The sequence below is a fragment of the Drosophila ananassae genome, chromosome XR, assembly GCF_017639315.1.
Source record: "Drosophila ananassae strain 14024-0371.13 chromosome XR, ASM1763931v2, whole genome shotgun sequence".
Taxonomy (NCBI): Eukaryota; Metazoa; Arthropoda; class Insecta; order Diptera; family Drosophilidae; genus Drosophila; species Drosophila ananassae.
In genome coordinates, this window is record NC_057932.1 from 21520597 (window position 1) to 21539019 (window position 18423).

At 46.7% G+C, this 18423-nt stretch overlaps 1 protein-coding gene across 2 annotated transcripts in view; it reads right to left on the reverse strand.

Moving 5' to 3' along the window:
* Window positions 1-18423, reverse strand: part of LOC6501941 (zinc finger CCCH domain-containing protein 13) — a 32861-nt gene that overhangs the window by 4710 nt on the left and 9728 nt on the right. Inside the window, exons 2-4 of one of the 2 annotated variants that reach the window (XM_014904187.3) lie at window positions 14409-14453; window positions 8419-8476; window positions 36-335 (exon numbers count right to left, since the gene is read on the reverse strand). In XM_014904187.3, the coding sequence (XP_014759673.1) occupies window positions 36-230 (195 nt within the window). In that variant the 5' untranslated portion in view covers window positions 231-335; window positions 8419-8476; window positions 14409-14453. Of the gene's footprint in view, window positions 1-35; window positions 336-2837; window positions 3046-8418; window positions 8477-14408; window positions 14454-18423 lie in introns of those variants that run through there. The other variant, XM_001966695.3, reaches the window with a different exon arrangement.

An 18423-nucleotide genomic window follows, 5' to 3' on the forward strand; every position in this document is an offset into this window, starting at 1 on the left:
AAAGGCGACCCACTCTCAGCCCTGGACAGACCTACCTGGACAATCTTGATGCCCTTGTGGGACACCTGGAGGGTGACCTTGAGGGGCTCTTGGCCCCGGGATCGGTCGACGAGATAGGGCAGCACCGAGTTGATCACCCGGGCGCCCCGCAATCCCTTCGCCTCCTCGGCGCCCAGGAACCAGACATAGTAGGAGGCCTTCTGGACGTCCCGACGCAGGCGCAGCGCCATCTTCTGGCCGGAATGTGCGACGTGGGCACACTCAACGAAAATGCGGCTACTCTTCTGAATGGGCTTCTGTGTTCCGAGTTAAATGGTAGTTTTCGTTAAAGGCATCTGAAAGCAGGAAATATTTATTGCGAGTTTTGGCAAGCTGGCACAGTCTGGGTCTGGGCCAACAAAGTCTGGGCCACGTTACATCATGTGCATTTCGTAGGTTCTCTAAAAACAACTATTTAAAGTGGCAATAAAGCGGGCTTGCAGCTTCTGGAGGGGAGTTGTTTCTGAACGATTACACGGGCGGCTGGACGTCTAGCAATTAAAATAATTATCGCTCAAATGTTTTGTTTTATAATCCCTCTCTTAAGCCATGGCCCTGGCAGTGACTCTACCATGGAGTCTATTTGGTTTTCGAATTCGGAATTCTTCAAGAGTTAAGAGAAAGAAACCGTTCCAATGTCGCGTTAGCTCTTCGCCGATAGCCGCCAACAGAACCAGAAGATATGGAAACCGGGTTGGACTCCCCAGGCCCCTAACTGTAAAGTTCCACTAAAAGCATCCCAAAGATGGCCCAGAACGCCATCGGTAATCCCATTAGAGGAGTGTCTGGCTCGCCCACGTAAGAGGCTCCACCGAAATGGAAACCAGAGACTATACCGGAGAATATTTGTATGATTAATGACACCACGAATCAGATGGCGAGTGCCTAGTGTCACAGAGACCTGTGGGGGACTCGAATGAGACTGAAACGGAAACTGGCATGCCACTCTGTTGCAGGTGGAAGGTGGCAGGAGGTAGCTAACGGCAAGCCAGCGAGACGGATTCAAATGCAATCTCTTCATGTGTCATAATTATGTGAGAAAACGAGAAAACGAAACAGCCGCGGAGGAACCGTCTCAAAACTGGGCCCGAAATCGAACCGGCCAAGCCAGCGAACGGTATTAACTCGTCCCACAGATGTTGGAATACCATTATTATGCACCTAAAAAAACAGGGGGCTGGAAGGTGGAATAGTTTATCGAATTTTGAGAGTCCGGTAGCAAGAACTTAGCTGGGGATTTTGGGAAAATCCACGAACCAAGAAGACCATGTTTATACAGACATTGACCTTGGGGCTTGGAAGATTTTGTTTCTGTGCACGAACGAGATCCCCCAATAACGCTTCTAATCGATGATCTTGTGCGACTTGTTGTTCGCCGCCGCGTAGGCCAAAAGAATCTCGTTTTCTGTTTGTCAGTTATGCATTCAGCTCGACAACAAAACCGCAACGAAAAGTCGAATAAACGAGGCTCGGAGCAGCAGTATCTATCAAAGCTATATGGCATGAGCCAGGCTTATTGTGGGCCCAGCCAATTTGCATACGACGCAGACACAGAAGTGGCTAAGGAATTCATACCGCATATGAACACAAGACTGGCGAACAAGCGGAATAAATAACCCAAAATCTGATACCAAAATATATTGGAGAACGAGAATGCATAATGGCCGGATTGGAGTGTCAAAAACACCTGGCGATACGTTAACTTCCAAGTTCTAGTATCTAATAGTGCAGAGTGTGTTATAATGAGTGTCTCAGAAGAACTCTGATTACTCTGGGAGGTATCACCGGAGAATGGACAGAACTGGTTGCCAAGACACTTCCTTTGTGGGACCCGTGATTGATGGACATTTCGGTATTGCAGGGTGTGTACTGAATGGTGGTGTGGAATGGTTCTCCATATATTATTCATGGATTTCTCAATGTATTCCGGGCCTCCTTAGAGAAACCCCACAGTTCTGGGCCTAGAAACCCTTGTCGGGCGGCCAGTGCGCAGATTTACATTTTATGGGAATGTGTGGAAAGACCCGGCGCGGATCTGGGGATGCGGGCTGGTACACCAGTTGTAGGTAGGGACATTAGCATAAACAATCCGTTTGGTGATCAGCGGAGCAGCAAATAAACAATTTGCAAAGAGATCTTTTGTTGTGCCGGACCGTCTCAGGTTTTTTCCCTTTTCATATCTGTATCTGGACACATCTGTGTCTTTTATGTGTATCTGTGTATCTGGGGGATCTGTAAAGTATCTGGCCATAATAACACGAGTCTCTGGCTCTCACGAACCACTTAATATTGATATCTTGTTAATCATATTAAGTTAATGGCCTGAATGTTGCCTTTTGACCGCTTTTAGGGCTTTTGTTGTTGGTCCTATTCGCCGTGGAATGGATGGCTCGGAAATGGGTTAAGCGCATTTTCCGTTGTCTTTCGGAATTGGTAACACACACAGCGACACACAGAGACACAAATCGCACTTTGGCACTTGCACTGTTTGTTTGTTTGTCGGCTCGTTGTTTGGCTTTTGTTTTGCGATCTGTTGGATGTTTCTGTTTCTGTTTTTGGCTTTTTGTTTCCGCCTGGCATTTATTCTTTGGCCGCTTCTGCTCCATTTCGAGCTGAACTCGATCAATGAACCGTTTAAGTCTCACACACAGATACACACGCACACGCACACACACTCGCTCTCGCACTCGCCCCGAAGTGGAGCGTTTAAATTTCTAAAAAACTTATTTGATTAACGGTAATTGCGAAGAGAGTCTCCCTCTTTCTCCCTCTCTCTATCTTTCTCCATGCACACACACCTTTGCGGGCAGAAACTATTCCACAGATACACGTATGTATCCACAAACAGCAAAAAAAAATGTTAACAAAAAGATACAGCAATCCGTGAAGTTCTTTCTCGGTTTCTCGCGGCTCTCGCGCGTTTTTTGTCGCACAGAAAACGTCTCAACGCTTCGACCGCCAGCAATCGACTGACTTGGGTAACTGCCTCTGGAAACGGCCTCAGCTAGTGGTTGGCCAGATCCCCGTCCCCTCCCCGCTGCCTCCTCCTCACTGCCATCTGCGTCTGAGCCACCGAACTGGCTCGAAGCGACTTGGCCGAGCGGGGAGTCGAACCCGAACTTGTTTCTCGTTTGGTTTTCAGTTTTGAGTTTTGAGTTTTGAGTTTGCGGCAAAGAAAGTCCGTACAGTGGGGCCTCGACTGTGCGTTCTTTGGGTCAGCCATCGGATGAGGAGATCCCCGATCTGGCCCACTGTGCTGGAGCGCTGGAGTGCTGGAGCACTGGAGTCTTGTGCTGGAATGTGTTGAAATTAAAAGTTGTTGGGTTTTTGGGCGCAGCACCACCAGCGTCAACTTTGCGGCCCTGGCCGGAGTGTTGTTCTTCTTGCTGTTGTCTTCGCCGACTTCTTTTCATTTTAGCCTTTTTTTGTTGCCTTTGTTTTTGGCTTAGACAGGTGTACGGGCGCTATTGTTGTTGCCACTGGAGGTGGCATGGTGGCTCTGTGTCTTGGTGTCTTGCTGGCTCAGTGGTGGCTTGAGCCAAGTCGAGCTGCTGCTATTGATATAGCATTGAGCACTTTTTGAAAAGCCGTCCGTCGTGCATTCTACAAGTTTTCCATCCACCACCACCACCACTCGGCCAACATTGATTGTGGTTGCAAAAAGTAAAAAACAGAAAATCAGAAAATCAGAAAAAATGGAAAAAAGATACGAAAAAATGAAAAACTTGGCATTTAACTTGCTGCCGTACTTCGGCTTCTCTCCGCGGAGTGAAATCTGGCAGTAATTCTTGTGCCCATACTGGGGTACCTGGCACTGGCATTTTCAAAACGGAAATGTTCAAATTCAGCCAAGGTGTCGATATATCCACCGCTCAGTTTCGGTTTCTGGCCCAGTTGCCTTTGTCGCTTGGCCCAAAAACACACAAATCAAGTCTTGTTTTCAAATATTTCCTCTGGCTCTTGTGTATGGTTTTGTTTTTGATGGATTGTCGAAAAGATAACGCAGATCAGACTGGGTATGGGTATGGGTATGGGTATGGGAACTGAATCGCACTCATAAGTGGAGCGTATATCTCGATGGGCCCTCCCAATAATAACTCCATTTGGGGCTCTGTTTTCGGTTTCTACAATCGCCCATTTCCCTCTAATGTCTTTTTATCCCAATGAACTCGTAACAAGGTGCGGTCATCCAGTTGCTTTATGGAGTCTCCTTCCCAAACCACCGAAAACCACCGAAACCCATCAGCACTTCCTCAATTACGCCAAGAAATGGCTCCATAAAACGCCTTGTAATGCATTTTGTGGAGCAATTAACGGGTGATGGGGCACAAACTGCGAAGGGTCAGAGGTCGGCAGATCAGAAACTGAAGATCGAAAGATCGAAAGAGAGGTGCTCCCCATAAGCAAATACTGCAAATGCCATGGGCCGGTCGTGACAATATCCAAAACAGATAATGGAACAAAGTTCAGACTCGACACTTTGTTGGGAAAAACAGCCACTACACTGATAACAATTTAACGACCTTGCTGGCTGGCATTTTTGGCAGGCCCATAAATGCATTTTCGGCACGTTTTGCGAGCCCAGTAACTGCGATTTCTCTCGCTATTGGCTCTTGCCTTTTTTGGTTTTTAGTTTTTAGTTTTTAGTTGATAGTTTCTTGGCTTTTGATTTTCTGAGTTGCTATCTCGCCGATTTTCCCAAATCCCTGCTAACCTGCTGACATGAAAAGGGGAGCGCAGGCGGGAGAAAACCAAGAGGGGCCTTCCAAACAATTGCCAAGTGGAATTTCACTTTCCTCCGATGGAAGATGGAAAAACTAAAGGCCGAGTGAAATGAGAGAAGCACAAAAATTACACATGATACGAGACATGATAATTCGCAATTAAATTCGGCTTCGGAACTGGTTGCTTAAATATTTATATATATATAATTTTTGGGAGAAATCTAGAGACGGACAGTGCCAAGGCCGAGTCAAGGAACAAGTGGCAGGAGGCAGAAGACTGCCACGCCCAGAGCTCCACTAACTGATTTGTGTGGCAAGCAAGTGCCTGCTTTCTTTTGGGTTCGGGCTGTTGGCTGGTTAAGCGATTTTAATTGAATCGCAATGAGATGGCCGAGAAGTGGCCAGCGATACTATACAGATACTACATACAGAGAGAGAAATCGAAGGGGGTTTGGTGGGAGCCTTAGCAGGGATTGTAGTGGGGCTGTTGCCCATTTCAGTGATATACTTCTGACATCTGCCTCAGCACTCTGTTTAGCAAGGCCTTTTGACTCGTACTTGTTACTAGTGTTTGTTTACAGTGCACAGGTGCCCCAAGTGTCCGAGAGTGGAGAGTCGAGAAACGCGTTAAACCGCTTTTGATTTTTATATGTGGCCGGTAAAAGTGGGTAATCATCATTAGCCGAGGCAAAACCAATCACTGTGCCAGCTCTCGGCCAGAAGCCCCATACGATCCGACCCGATACCCATCCCCGCCCGGAGATTAGGCCTCGGAGAGAGTGTGACACCGCCGAGTCAATGGAAATGAAAACAAAAATGAGGAGATACAAATTAAAACATTTCCAACTAGCCTGCCCGGCCACTCGATCGGATTTGTGAAAACGAGGCGGCCGATCTGTGGCTCGAAAGATTATGTTTTCCTCACTGACTCGGGCAGGTGGTAGGTGAAGTGAAACTCTCTTCTAAGCTCAGCTCCGAATTTGTCACCCGAATCTCGGCAATTAGTGTTCGGAAAGCAAATTTCTCCCAGCCCCAGTCAGTCCCAATCCCAGTCCCAGTCCCAGTCCCAGTCCCAGTCCCAGTCCCCGTCCAGTTTGCATCGAATTCTCCCCAGATTTGAGGAATATTTTGACGGTCCTACTCTCAAGTGAGCTAGTCAACAAGTTCGCAAGTCCCCACCCGAGCACCCTCTACCCCCTTAGAGACGGGGCTGTGTGGGTTTGCGAGATCCCCCCGGGAGCCCCGGCGAGCCGACAAAAGAAATTTGATCTATTTCACGTGATTAGCGCAATATAAATTGCTTCGGAGCTGGAGCCGGAGAAACGGAGTGAGAAAAGAGGCGAGAAGAGATGACTTTGGAGATCTGCTGGCGGCGTTGATCAATTGAAGACTGAAATACCGAAGATTGAAGAGTGAAGCCCCGAAGATTGGGTGAAACCGTATTGAGGTGTGTCATAGAACAGGTATATAAAGTAAGACAATATCAATATAAGTCTGGGGAGTGGCAGCAGCTCCTTGATGAACCAAGTGATTCAAATCGATTCATTCAGTTTTCTAAAATGTCCGAACTGGGTTGGGGTTCAAATCCCATCAACAAGCCAGTCGAATTTGTGGAAAACGCTAACCAGATGCCTCAAAGTCTCTCCTTCCTGCCCCAAACGTCGAAAAACAGTAACAAGCTTGGCTTGTGCCTTCAATTGTTCGGGCATTCCTGGAATTGGTCGAAGCAAGAAGTTCAGAGACTACAAGCCACAAAGACCTCCAAGAACTTGCCCCCAAAAGAGGCAACTGAAAAATAAGCAATAAAGTGGAATAAAATAAAGCCACCAAATTAAGACACGCGTCCGAAAAAGTTCTTGAAGCAAGACAGAAGACATTTGAGAAAGGGGGGATAGCGGTACCGGATAGTACGGAGTACGGGGAGTAATTATATCATTTAATTTCGGTTAGACAGAGCCGGAGCACTTAAAGTACAGGTGCCCGCATCGAGAGACCGGCTCTCCGCCCTCCCGGATTGTAATTGCAAAGTTACGAAGCGTTAACACCGCGTGAAGATCGGCCAACTTGATTGGGATTTCGGCTTTTAGGGTTAATTCCCGCGCCGGCTGTTTTGGGGCTTATGCAAGGCCCCGATGCTCTTGATTGATGTTCCGCTTTATCGGGCAATTAATCAATGATTTAAGGAGGAGTATTAGGGCGTTTAGGCCTTCCATTCCACCTGGGGGCTTAAATTAAATCCAGTATTGAATGGGACTGATGGAAAGCTTGGTCGGCTCGATCGGAGAGACGGTAGGTAATAGCTTAATGCAATTATTTTGGATGCTAGGGACTGCCAATACCCGTGACTCATCTTCGCCCTTTCTCCCAGCGGAGTGCGGGTCCGAAATTTCTATTTATATTAAAAATTATAAAGTGAAAGTGCAGCGGTCAGTCACTCGATCGGGCAAACACAACGCAAATCAATTACTTGTCAATACGTAAATGCGAACATTTATGGCATTTGCTTTGTATTGTTTTGTGTTTTGTGTTTTGTTAGCCGGGCTCGGAGCCATCTCAGTCACCTTATTTATCGACTCATTACACATTATTTGCCCAGCACTCGGCACTCGAATTTCGTGAGTGTTTCATTTGGCAGCTGCATTGTATAATGAACAACAGCAGCACCAGCACCAGCACCAGCACCAGCAACAAGGCATAATAATTATAATTTTCCTCTAATGACAATGTATAATGTGCAAATAATTGTTGGGCAAAAAGGCTGGACGTGGAATAAAATAAATAGGCAAATATAAGAGGCGATTTGCCAACGATGATGTCCCAAAACAGACGACGGCAGTTTTGAAATGAGACTCAGATGGTGGAGCAACTGGGAGGGCCTGCAAATGTTTGGCCAATTGGCTCTATCGAAACACCACAAAACTACGAATATTAATTATAATCTCGGCACTCTTAGCTCGTGTCGGATCGGACATTTATCTCAATTACAGTGCTTTCGCTACTCCCCTGACATGCTAATGCCTAGATGCCCAGTGTGAGATCATTAAGAATCTTCTGCCTTTTCGATTGACGAAATGGTTTTCGCCCCGACCCGACCGACTTGGCCAAAACTCGTTTCAGCCAATTCCAATCGATTCAGCTATTCCCGTCGATTATTGCCTCTGCGGCTTTACGTCTGTATAGGTTACATCATGATGTATTATGGGCAAGACCGTAGAGGAAAAAACCAGGAGGTGGGCACAAAAAACGATACCTAATCAACATGTGAACAACTTTTCATCCGGCTCTCGTGTCTAGGGTTTGGTTTTTGCTTCCTGATTGCGTTTCAGCCCCTCTGACAGGTGCTGATTAGCTCACAACTCTTCTGTTGCAGCAGTGGCAGTTGCAGTTGCAGTTGCGATTTCTGTTGCAAGCTCAGCCTCAGTCTCAGTCTCAGTTTCAGTTGCAATTTAAATGCCAAAAGTTTCTGCCTTTTCTCCCCCTTTGCGAGCTGCGTTTTGTCATTCTCTGGGTGCGTGCGCCATAAATAACTCTGGAATTGCTCCCGGCTCCGACTTATGTAAGTTTTATGCGCTTTTTATGCACCCAGGGTTCAGGACAGCCCCGCAAAACGGCGAAGAAACAAAAGACTTAGGACGCGAACTTTTTTTAGGCTTACCAGTTTCCGATTCAGATTTCCCCGGGGTTGCTGCTCTCCATGTGGGGATGGCTCAGAACTGAAATGGAACGAGAACATTAAACGAATCAGAACACTTTTCGAATTCAGAAGCTTAACTCCTCCAGCACCATTTTGGGTCGAGAGTATCTAAGGTTCGTCTTCTCTGTGGTCGTGGATTTTATTGTAACTGCTTTTGTGCCAGGCCGAGCGCTGCTTCTACTCGCTTCCTATTAATTTATGTTAATTATTTTTAAAAGAAAAAGCCACACCATGTAAGCCCCTCGTCTTCGGGGGGTTTTGGGTTGCTGGGTCTTCTGCTCTGACGCTCTCTTCCCCGCTTGCTTTTTTCTCAGCTGGGCACACACAAGTTCACTGACTTGTTGACAATGAATTGACAAAAGCCCAATCCCTGTCCCGAGCCCCTTCTATCTCCGGCCGAGAAGATAGCGGTCGAAGAAAGAAAGAGCTCCGAGACGAGGAAGCGTCTTCAGTGGGAAGAGCCCAACAATGGCGATGATACCACAAAATGCCAGCCCATAAGTACATTACACACATGAGCTTCTTTCAGGTGCTCGAAGGTGTGCGAATGTGGCAAGAACACTGCCCCAGAGGTGAGAGAAATTCCCGCCAAGAGTTTCCGATTCAGTCCACCGAACTATAAGAACTGCAAATAGATTCAAGAGTTACTCAGAGCGCCCTGAACGAGTGTACTTACTGCTGTTCTATGGATCGAAATTGAAGCTCCGATCGATCGACCCTCGCAGACTCTGAAAATTAAGACGATTTGCCGAATCGCCTCCGGCAACCTCAAATTAAAAGGTTGCGTTTATTTTCGGTTGGCGGAGTCTTCATACTCTATTAGGTTCTGGCTTAGAACCCGATGACGATAATGATGCCAATGATGGTCCGATGAGATGGTCGGATGGCTGATGTCATGACAGGATTTGGAGCCGGTTTGGCTTTTTAATTCGCTTTTTGCTCGGCAATTAAATAACTTTTTGCACCGGTCGGATGTCGGATGCGGGAATAACAAAAGCGTTAAATTGAGGTCAGCAATTTAAAAATAAACCCACAGTAAACTGTGTACAGCAACTTTAAAGTCAGAAATGTAAATGGAATGTGTTTATCATGAAGTGACGAGCGCATTCTAGGCTTTCTCTAGGTCTGAGTAGCGAAGTCCTCCAAGTCCATCACCTGCTTGGCTGAGAGGTGGCAGGATAGGTGTCCCTGAAGCTCAATCGAGAGGCCAGCGAAGTGCCAGAAATGCCTTCGCCTGGCACGACTCTGGCTCTTGTTTGTTTACACTTTTTCTCTTTGTTTCGATTGCAAATCAAGGTTAATGGCTGACGGCTCACCTAGCTCTGGTTTTCCTGCTGTTTTGGCTGTTTTTTTTTAACGAAGTGCGTGCGCATGCGCCTGCGCACACCTTTCCAATCACCCAGTCATTCAATCGACCACAAATTTGCTGTCATGCACGCATAGAGGCAATTTGCATAAAGGCCCGGCTAACTGTAATTGTAAGCCAGCCAAGCCACAGCCAAAGCGGCTAAGACCGATCCGGTATAAACCGATTGGTAACGGTCACGAACGGCATTTGTTTTGTTTTTTTTGGCTCGCCCACGACTCGATCGGCTCCAACTCGGTCGACTGGCCATATTTTGTCACTTGGCCAGGTTCAGTGGGCCCTGATGGGGAGCGAACACTCCAGTAATCTCAGCTGACGCCGAATCGGGAATGTTACGACTTGGGGAACCAAAAATTAGCAACAACTGGTCTAACATGGTGGTTCATTCCCCAAACACTTACTTCCATTTCTAGTTTGAATTTAAACTTAAATATTCTTCGAAAACTTTGTTTATGTTTCTTTATTGGCGCTCAGAATTCTCCCCAAGGCACATTTGTTAATAAATAAATGAGTTTATAAGTTAATTGAAAGTCGAAAACGAGATGCATAAGTTATTGAAAAAAAAAATGTCTTGAAAAAGTAATAGAGATGCTTAACTACATATAATATAAAAAAGAAAAATAAATAACTAAACAACTTTGTTATTATCTTGCGTCTTAATAATAAATACTGATGTTAGTGAGAAAAAAAGATAATGACTCTTTGGCTTTTAGCGAGAGTGCTCTAACCCTGAAGTTTCCTGGCAGTGGGCTGTAAAGTTTCGAGACCCCCCACCTCCATTTCCCATTGAATGTATGGCTCCTCTGTTCCGTCTGCGTTTTGGGGGGGTCCGCTTTAGTAAAACTGCTGAAGGACAAGTTCCTCGGGGTCTGGAGGACAGTAGCCCACCTCCACCTCCACTAAGCCTATTCCGTCGTCCACGAAATAGTCCACATATCCTAGGCCGGAGCCATTCTCATTTTGGTATTCGTGGTCGTCCGGAGGTGGTTCCTGCCAGGCCTGGTCCCAATTGTACTCATCGACGCCTATGGTAGCAGGGATCTGGCTCGGAGCTCCATCTTCTAGGCCAGAGCCATTCTCATTCTGGTTTTCGAGGTTGTCCGGAGGTGGATCCTGGCAGACCTGGTCCGGATTATACTCATCGACGCCTATGGTGGCAGGGAGCTGGCTCGGAGCCCCATCTCCTAGGTCGAAGCCATTCTCATTCTGGTGTTCAACGTCGTCGGGAGGTGGTTCCTCCCAGGCCTTGTTGCGATTGTACTCTTCGACGCCTACGGTGGCAGGGATCTGGTCCGGATTCTGGGACTTTGCTTTCCTCCTCCAAGATGGGCTGGACTCCTTGGGCTCCTTACCAGCCACGTACTTCATTCTAGCCCCCTCGATGTGTTGGTGCTTTTTGCGATGACACTTCATGCGTTTGCGCTTCTTGGGGTGATCCACCATCTGCTGGACCACGTGTTTCATCTCCACTTCGTCGAAGTATTGGCGCTTCTCCGTGTCGTCCGTTCCCCCGATCGTCGATCCTCCTTCGAGCTTTCGGTTGTGCTTCTTGCTGGAAGAAGACTTGCCTTCAAGGCTTTGCTCCTGTGCCTGGCGCTTGCAGCGTGATGAGGAGGATGCATTGCGGTTTCTGCCTTCCAGGTCCTTCATCCTCACCCCTTCGAATTGTTGGCGTTTTCGGCGATGGGCCTCCTCCTCGTGTTGGCGGTGATCCACTCCGTCATATGCGACGTAGTTCGAAAAATGGCCATACCTTTTGGGCTCAGTGGGTTTGAATTCCATGCTTAGCTCATAGAAGCTGGAATTATCGTTTGGACCAAAGCTTTGAGCAACTGCCCCGTCGCTGTCTACGTTCGGATTGCTATTCTCCTCCTGTACGTTCTCCGGAAACGACTCTGCGTTGTCCCCGCTGGTATTCAAGCCTTCCTGCCCTTGTTTCAAATAATTCTCGCCATACGACGAATTGTTACTTTGTAGATCTGAAAACACATCGTTTACTTGTACAGCAACGTGTACTAGCTCCCTAGGGGACAGACGATTGTCCCCGTACTTTATAACCGCCAGCATTTTGGCATACACCCTCTCTTCGAACCTGGCCAAGAGGTGCAAGCATTTGGCCAGAACCTCCATGGGCTCCCAGGTGGCTTCCTCAACGCTGAACTCCTTCCACTTGACTTTAAACTGAAGTTTCCCGTGGAACAGGCGCTTGTCAAGAATCGACTCAACCTCGTACTCCTGATCAGGATCTTCTGCATCCTGGCGAATCACGCTCCTTTCACGGCCTAAGCCTTCCCTGCCATCCATGATGTCTGCGGATTTATTTACAAAAATTTCCAGAAATTCCCACCAACCTCGTTTGAAGTCCAAAAAGAAAAAGAACGGAAGCGCTATCTTGACGCAAATAGAGCTTTTCGTCGTTATCGATAAATAATACCAATTACATAATACCAATCAGGGTTTATACTGAGTATTGGTAGTAGAACCAGATTTTGTTTGATCCTGATAGAATCCTGATGATCCTGATAGTTTTCTTCGCTTGATTATAAAAATTGTATAAAAAAAACAAGCCCCATGATGAACACTTTGAGACCATCATTCGTACCTTTTAAGGCTTGTGTGATGTCTCCTGTTCACTTTTAGGTGATTTATTTCATAGCACTTAATTCGCATAATATCAATGGTAGCCCTTAAATGTGCAAAAAACGAAGATTCGTACCGTTCTACTGCAGTAAGTTTGCTCCTGGCCCGCGAAATATCGACTTATTAGTGTGACCATCCAGTGTTGAGAATCCCAGTGTTGACAAATCGGTTTATAATCACTGGAAAAATCCCCTTTAAAGGAAATTCCTATTGGAAAAGCTTACTAATAACGAGATGACAGCAGGCCAGACCCCTGAGATTTGGAAAGTAGCCTGCCTTAAACAGCATCCAAGAAATCCTAGCCCCTGGCGATCGACAATCAGGAGCAGCGACAACGATCGAAGTTTCAGCGAACCTACGGAGCTTTGACAAACAATGGAAAGTGAAATTGTCGCCAGACATTCGTATTTTTTTGGCGGGCATCTGGATTTTCTCCGACAGCGAGCACGTTTGTTTTTCACATATTTTTCGGCATGGTTCGGCCGAGGAGGGATCAATGAAAGTCACCGTTCGCATGTTCGCATAATCATGCCAAAAACGGCAACAAAAGACCACCGAACACTTGGCCAAAAAAGCCGAGGTGAGGGTGTGAGGCGAAAGGAGAAAGGCGGACTGGTTCACCTGGTCGGGAGAGCTACTCACCTGCGGCTGGATGGCACACATCCGAGCCTCTGAAGGACGTTGGCCAAAGGTCAGAGGCTGCGGCTCCCAAGGCGACTCCCAAGCCTCCTTGTCGGCGCGCCGTCAGTGCAAAGCGCAAACGGAATACAATTAACAATTAAACATTCAAATGCTCAGATGTTCACGTTGACAGCCAACAACTTTCACCAATGCCACGGCGAAAATAAAGTAAAGCCAAGTAGGAGAAGCAAACCTCCCATGCCCGTGCCCATGTCATGGAGAGGCGACCAAACTCGGCGCGCCAGCCGATGTCAATCAAAAATAAGAAATAAGAAATAACAGATACAAAATAAGAAATGCCATCCACAGCACGGACAGGTATCTCGTAGGTACTTTTCATTTGCAGTTTCCATAGTCGTTTTTGCACAATGTGCGATTCCATTGAGAAATTGAGAAATGCTGAAGGTTAAAATGCAATTGAATGAAAAGAAATACAAATAATTGGGCAGACATGAGAGGAAAGCTAAAGAGGCTGCCGTTTCGAGTTCTCCGAGGGGCTTTTTACCTGGCCTACCTCACCTGCCTTACCTGCCAACACACTTGTCGCAATTTGCTCAATAAATTAGCCTTATTATTTGGGGTAGTCTTTGGTCGGAGCAATCACGTCTCTGGCTTAATGCCTAAAACGGCTATGAAAGTTATTTCAATTTAGGGTCAATTACAAAAGGGTTTCAATGTGGGTTCTTCTGAAAGCAGATAGTATAGTAAGTGAGCAGTCTGACCTGCATTTGGCCTTTGTATTAAGACATTTTAGCTTTGTTTTGGAAAATGAATTGAGGGTTTCGCTGCCAAGCTCAAACTGCATTCAAATGCAAATGCGCTGGCTCTGTTGGGGATCTTGGAGAGGCTGGCCTCCCTGTTAATATTCACTTAGCGGACATTTGTGGCGTGGCTTTTTGGTTCATTAGCATTCGGCTTTCTACTGGCGGCAAATTAATGTCCAAAATATTTGTACGTGGCTTCGAATGCGGTCTTTTGTTGGTAAAATGCGAAGAAAGGAAAATGGCGCTGCATTTGTCAAATGCACTTTGTGGGAAAGTTGCCTCGAAAGGAAAATATCCAAACATGACAATGGCACAATTTATGTAAAACACATATAAATATTTGTAGTTTCTTTTCAGTCCGTCGGTCTTTGTTTCTGTTTTTTATTGTTCCATGACATTTAAAATATTTACACTGTTGAACGAACTCTGGGGGTCGTCGCTTGTGGTCGAAAGGAAATGAGCGTGTTGCGCAATCCGGAGAAGAAATATCTAATACTCACCGACTGCCAAATATATCAAATACTCCTCCCAGTGTCCGAGGGTATCTGAAAAATATAATTTGTTAATAATATACGAACAAGAGACTCCGAACCGTAGGCTGTGGACAAGAAATGCCAGGCAATCACTCAAATGGCACTCCAAAAAATGTCATAACAAGCCCACAAAAGACCACACGACTCTAAGAAATAAAAAAGCAACTCTGAACCGAAATGACAGCCAAAACAAATAAAAAATTGCAATTGAAATGCCAGAGCTAAATGGCAGCAACAAAAGTCAGAGCAAAAAGCCCAAAGAAAAACGAAAACACAGCTACCCCAGAATTATTTGTCTTTATAGTCTTGACAGTGTTTTGAGGACTTTTAGTTTTGTACACAAAGCAGCCACGGACGGAGGTATCCGACGAGTAACCTATCGAACCCACAAGATTCTTGAAGCCTCAGAAGACTCCACTGCAGTGTCCCACAAAGAAAACCAAAACCAAAGACTTTAAAATAAAAAGAAACATACTGTTTTGCTTTTTTCAGACTTTGCTGGGGATAATTGCGGCATTTTAAAAGCGCTTGCATTGTTTTCCGAGCTGGTGGCGGATTATGCAACTGCCCCTGCCCCAGCCTCCGCCACAGCCACCTCCTCGCCGCCTCTCCCCGCGGTGCAACTGGCAGCCGCAGTGGCAAACATGGAAAAACAGTTATCTGTGAAATTGCATCGACAAACGTGATGAACGTTACCCCAATACACATTTCGAGGCTCGCGAATCTCGAATGCCACTCGGAGCTCTACACTGGGGGAAAAATCGGCAAGCGGCAAGCTTGGAGCCGGAAAGCTCTTCTGGGAGGTTCTCTGATAACCGTACATGCAGTTTTTGTAGTTAATAATCGGCTGCCATGTGTCTCCGCCAGACTGCCATTCCGGGTGCCTAATTCTCATGTCATGTCCCAGACAATGGCCCCCTCCCGGCCTGCGCCTCTGGTTCTCGTGGGACGATGCGGAAAGATGCACCGAAGATGCACTTTTACCTGCTCAGTTCCCAAAGCAGGCCCGAAAACACACCCACGTTGACACAGTCTCTCCCCGGGGGCAGGTTCAAAAGTTTGGCTAGTCGGAGGTATTAAGTACTAAGTATAAGTAAGTACCAAGTAGACGATCTTCGAACGGGGACCTTTGGGATGATTAATGACCAAGTTTCGTATCTTTAAGCCAAATAACTTAAACATAATTGTATCATGGCACATTCGAGGAGCCATCGATCGAGAAGAGCATTGATCGAGAAGATCATGTTCTAGGAATGATAATTGGAGCTCACAGAAGTTCCTGAACTGCAAGGGCCTCCCTCTCTCCCCCCCCCACAGCTGTGGGGAATTTGTGTTAACATCAGAGGTGCCCCTTCCCAGGTAATTACATCTCCTGTGCAACTAACTAAGAGACACACACACTCACCGAATTCACAGTTGCAGTTTAATGGGCCTAATGAGCGGTTTGTTCTGTAACAACGTCGACAACAACCACAGTCCAGAAGACACTGGCAACAATGCAGCAACTAATTCACCCAGTTGCGGTGGCTGTGCCACATATTTTTTCGTGTTTCTCGTTTTCCGACTCTCTTTACATCACTTGTCTTGGGGGCAAGTTCGTTTCCAAAGTCTTTTGTTTTCGTCGCTGGCGTGGGTAAAAATTCAAAGAAAAACGCAAACAGAGCAGCCAGAAACATCAGAAACTGAAAATCAGCACGACCAGAGCCGAAATAAAGCGCACAGAGTTATTTTCGCCCGGGCCACGCCCCCCGATCAAATGAAACAACGCCTCGAAATCTGTGTCAGTCCATGGTTAATTTTTTCTCCGTCGTCGGTTTTTATTCATCAGCGAAACAAACAGAAATTTGTTCATAGAAACCTATTTGATTATGACACCGGTTACGAAACCCCCCCGACCAAGTGGGGGAGAGAAATGAAGTCTTGCGAGTATCCAAATCAAAGACTGGTCTTCTCCCCCCACTTTTGACCAAGTCACGCTTTCCTTGGGCTTCGATTTCGAAGTCTGTTTGTTTATTTTTGCACTAATTACAAGCCAAGTGCTAATTTGATTCCACCTGAAGTCAGTCAAGGCGAAGAAATACCAGCCTAGCCTTTCCACATTCGAGCTGCAGTAATATTATAATTGGCACCGACTCCCCTCCCATGTCTGAATTTGCATTTCCATTGCGGAGCCTATGTATATCTGGGTATAAAAATTGAAATAAGGAAGTGTTTGGTGACTCAACCCGAACAGAAACCCGTTTGGCGTGGAGTGCAGAAATCGAAACCCAAAAATTGGGGAAACCTTCGAGTCCAGTCCCACTCCGGACAATCGTCTTTTGGCCGCAAATTGATTTGGCCAGCAAGGCTCGTTAGTCCGAGGTATTCTCTTTTACGGCCGTAAAGCCGGCCAGAAACCAAAAGGAAGCGATCCGCGCCAGATAGTCGGACAAATTAAGCAAAAAGTCACCCTGCCCTGCCCTGCCGCGGATAATGGTTACGTGGGCTCTGGAAAGGGGGCGCGTCAATCGGCGGTGGGCCATGTTGCATCATCGCGTCATTATAATCGAAGACCCACAAAAGACAATGGGCTGCGTCTATAGTAGGGTCTCGACACCTTTTTGCCTCTGCTTTTATTTGCTTTTTATCCATTTGCTTTTTTTTTCTGGATGCCGCCGAGGGTTGCACGCCCAAATGGGAAACGCTTGAATGGAGTCATGTGATAGCCATGAGCTTGCAACTGGAACTGAGTGAGTGAGTGAGGAGCGAGTCGATCCGAGTGTAGTCAAGTGATGACTGGGTCTGCGGACTTGCTTGACTTGGCATTCGCCGATTGCCGGGATTGCAATTAAGGTTTTGCTGCCGCGCTTCGGTGCACCTCATATCATATCATACTCCTGATAGGTATGCACTTAGAGACAAATGCGAAGTCCACTAGGAGAGGAGGAGCCCTGGAGTTCCCAGCCCTAGACAGCAGAAACAAAAAAGGGGGAAGTGCTTGGGTAATCGATAGCCGAGTAGCAGGTATCCACCAGATACCCTCTCATCGCCGCATAATGCCATAATTGTGTGGCATTAGTAGCTGCGTTCAACCGCAGACACATTTGCTTCGATAGGGCCCCCTGATCCACCGCCCATGGGTCCCATGATAGTGCGTGTTCGTTTATTCGCCGCTCGTTATTATGTCACACTTTTGCTTTTCGCTTCCTGGGCTGGTCGGGTCGGGCAATTATTGGGCTCCATAATCGCACCATAATCAGGGGTATTAGGGGTTCCCCTCGGGTCGAAAGTTGATCGCAGATACATTCGTCAAAAATCTTCAGATGGATGGTAGGTAGCCAGACGCGCTGACAAAATGCAAATAAATAGCCAATTCGTTTGAAAAATTGACACGTGAAAGGATGCATCTCCAGCCTCTCCATCATGCCCAGCATATTGCAACATTAATTGTTGAGTGGTTTGTCAAGAGGCTGTGGAAAAAGCCATATTTCAAGAGTGCCTGGTCGCTTCGATGGGGCTCCACTGTCTGCTACACTACTCCACTCCACTCCACTCCACTCCACTCCACTGATTTATCGGGCTTGTTTTAATTCATATACATTTTTTTGTACTTAAATCTGAACGAGTCTGCGACCTTCGAGGTTGCTTGACAAAATATTCGACAGTTTTCTGTGCACCCTTCGGAGGCATTGAAAGGTTTCGCCTTGAGAGTGCATTCGAGACGGGAAATGATTTCGGAGCTCCGCGTATTACCTCTTTTCGTACTTTTCGGGGCTTCTCTGGGAACTTTTCGATTACGCCGATCGCCGGGCCAAGGCGATCAACAACAAAAGGCACGCGTAGCGCCGCAAACAGGTTCTATAACTCACAATTATCATAATAATTTGTGCTTAAAGTCGATGGTTTTGCAAGAGAATGTCAGGGGGGAGTATCGAACCCCCATCTCAGACATCCCATATCAGTTTCCTATTTGTAGTCTTTTGTTGGAGCTCCACAATTAGTT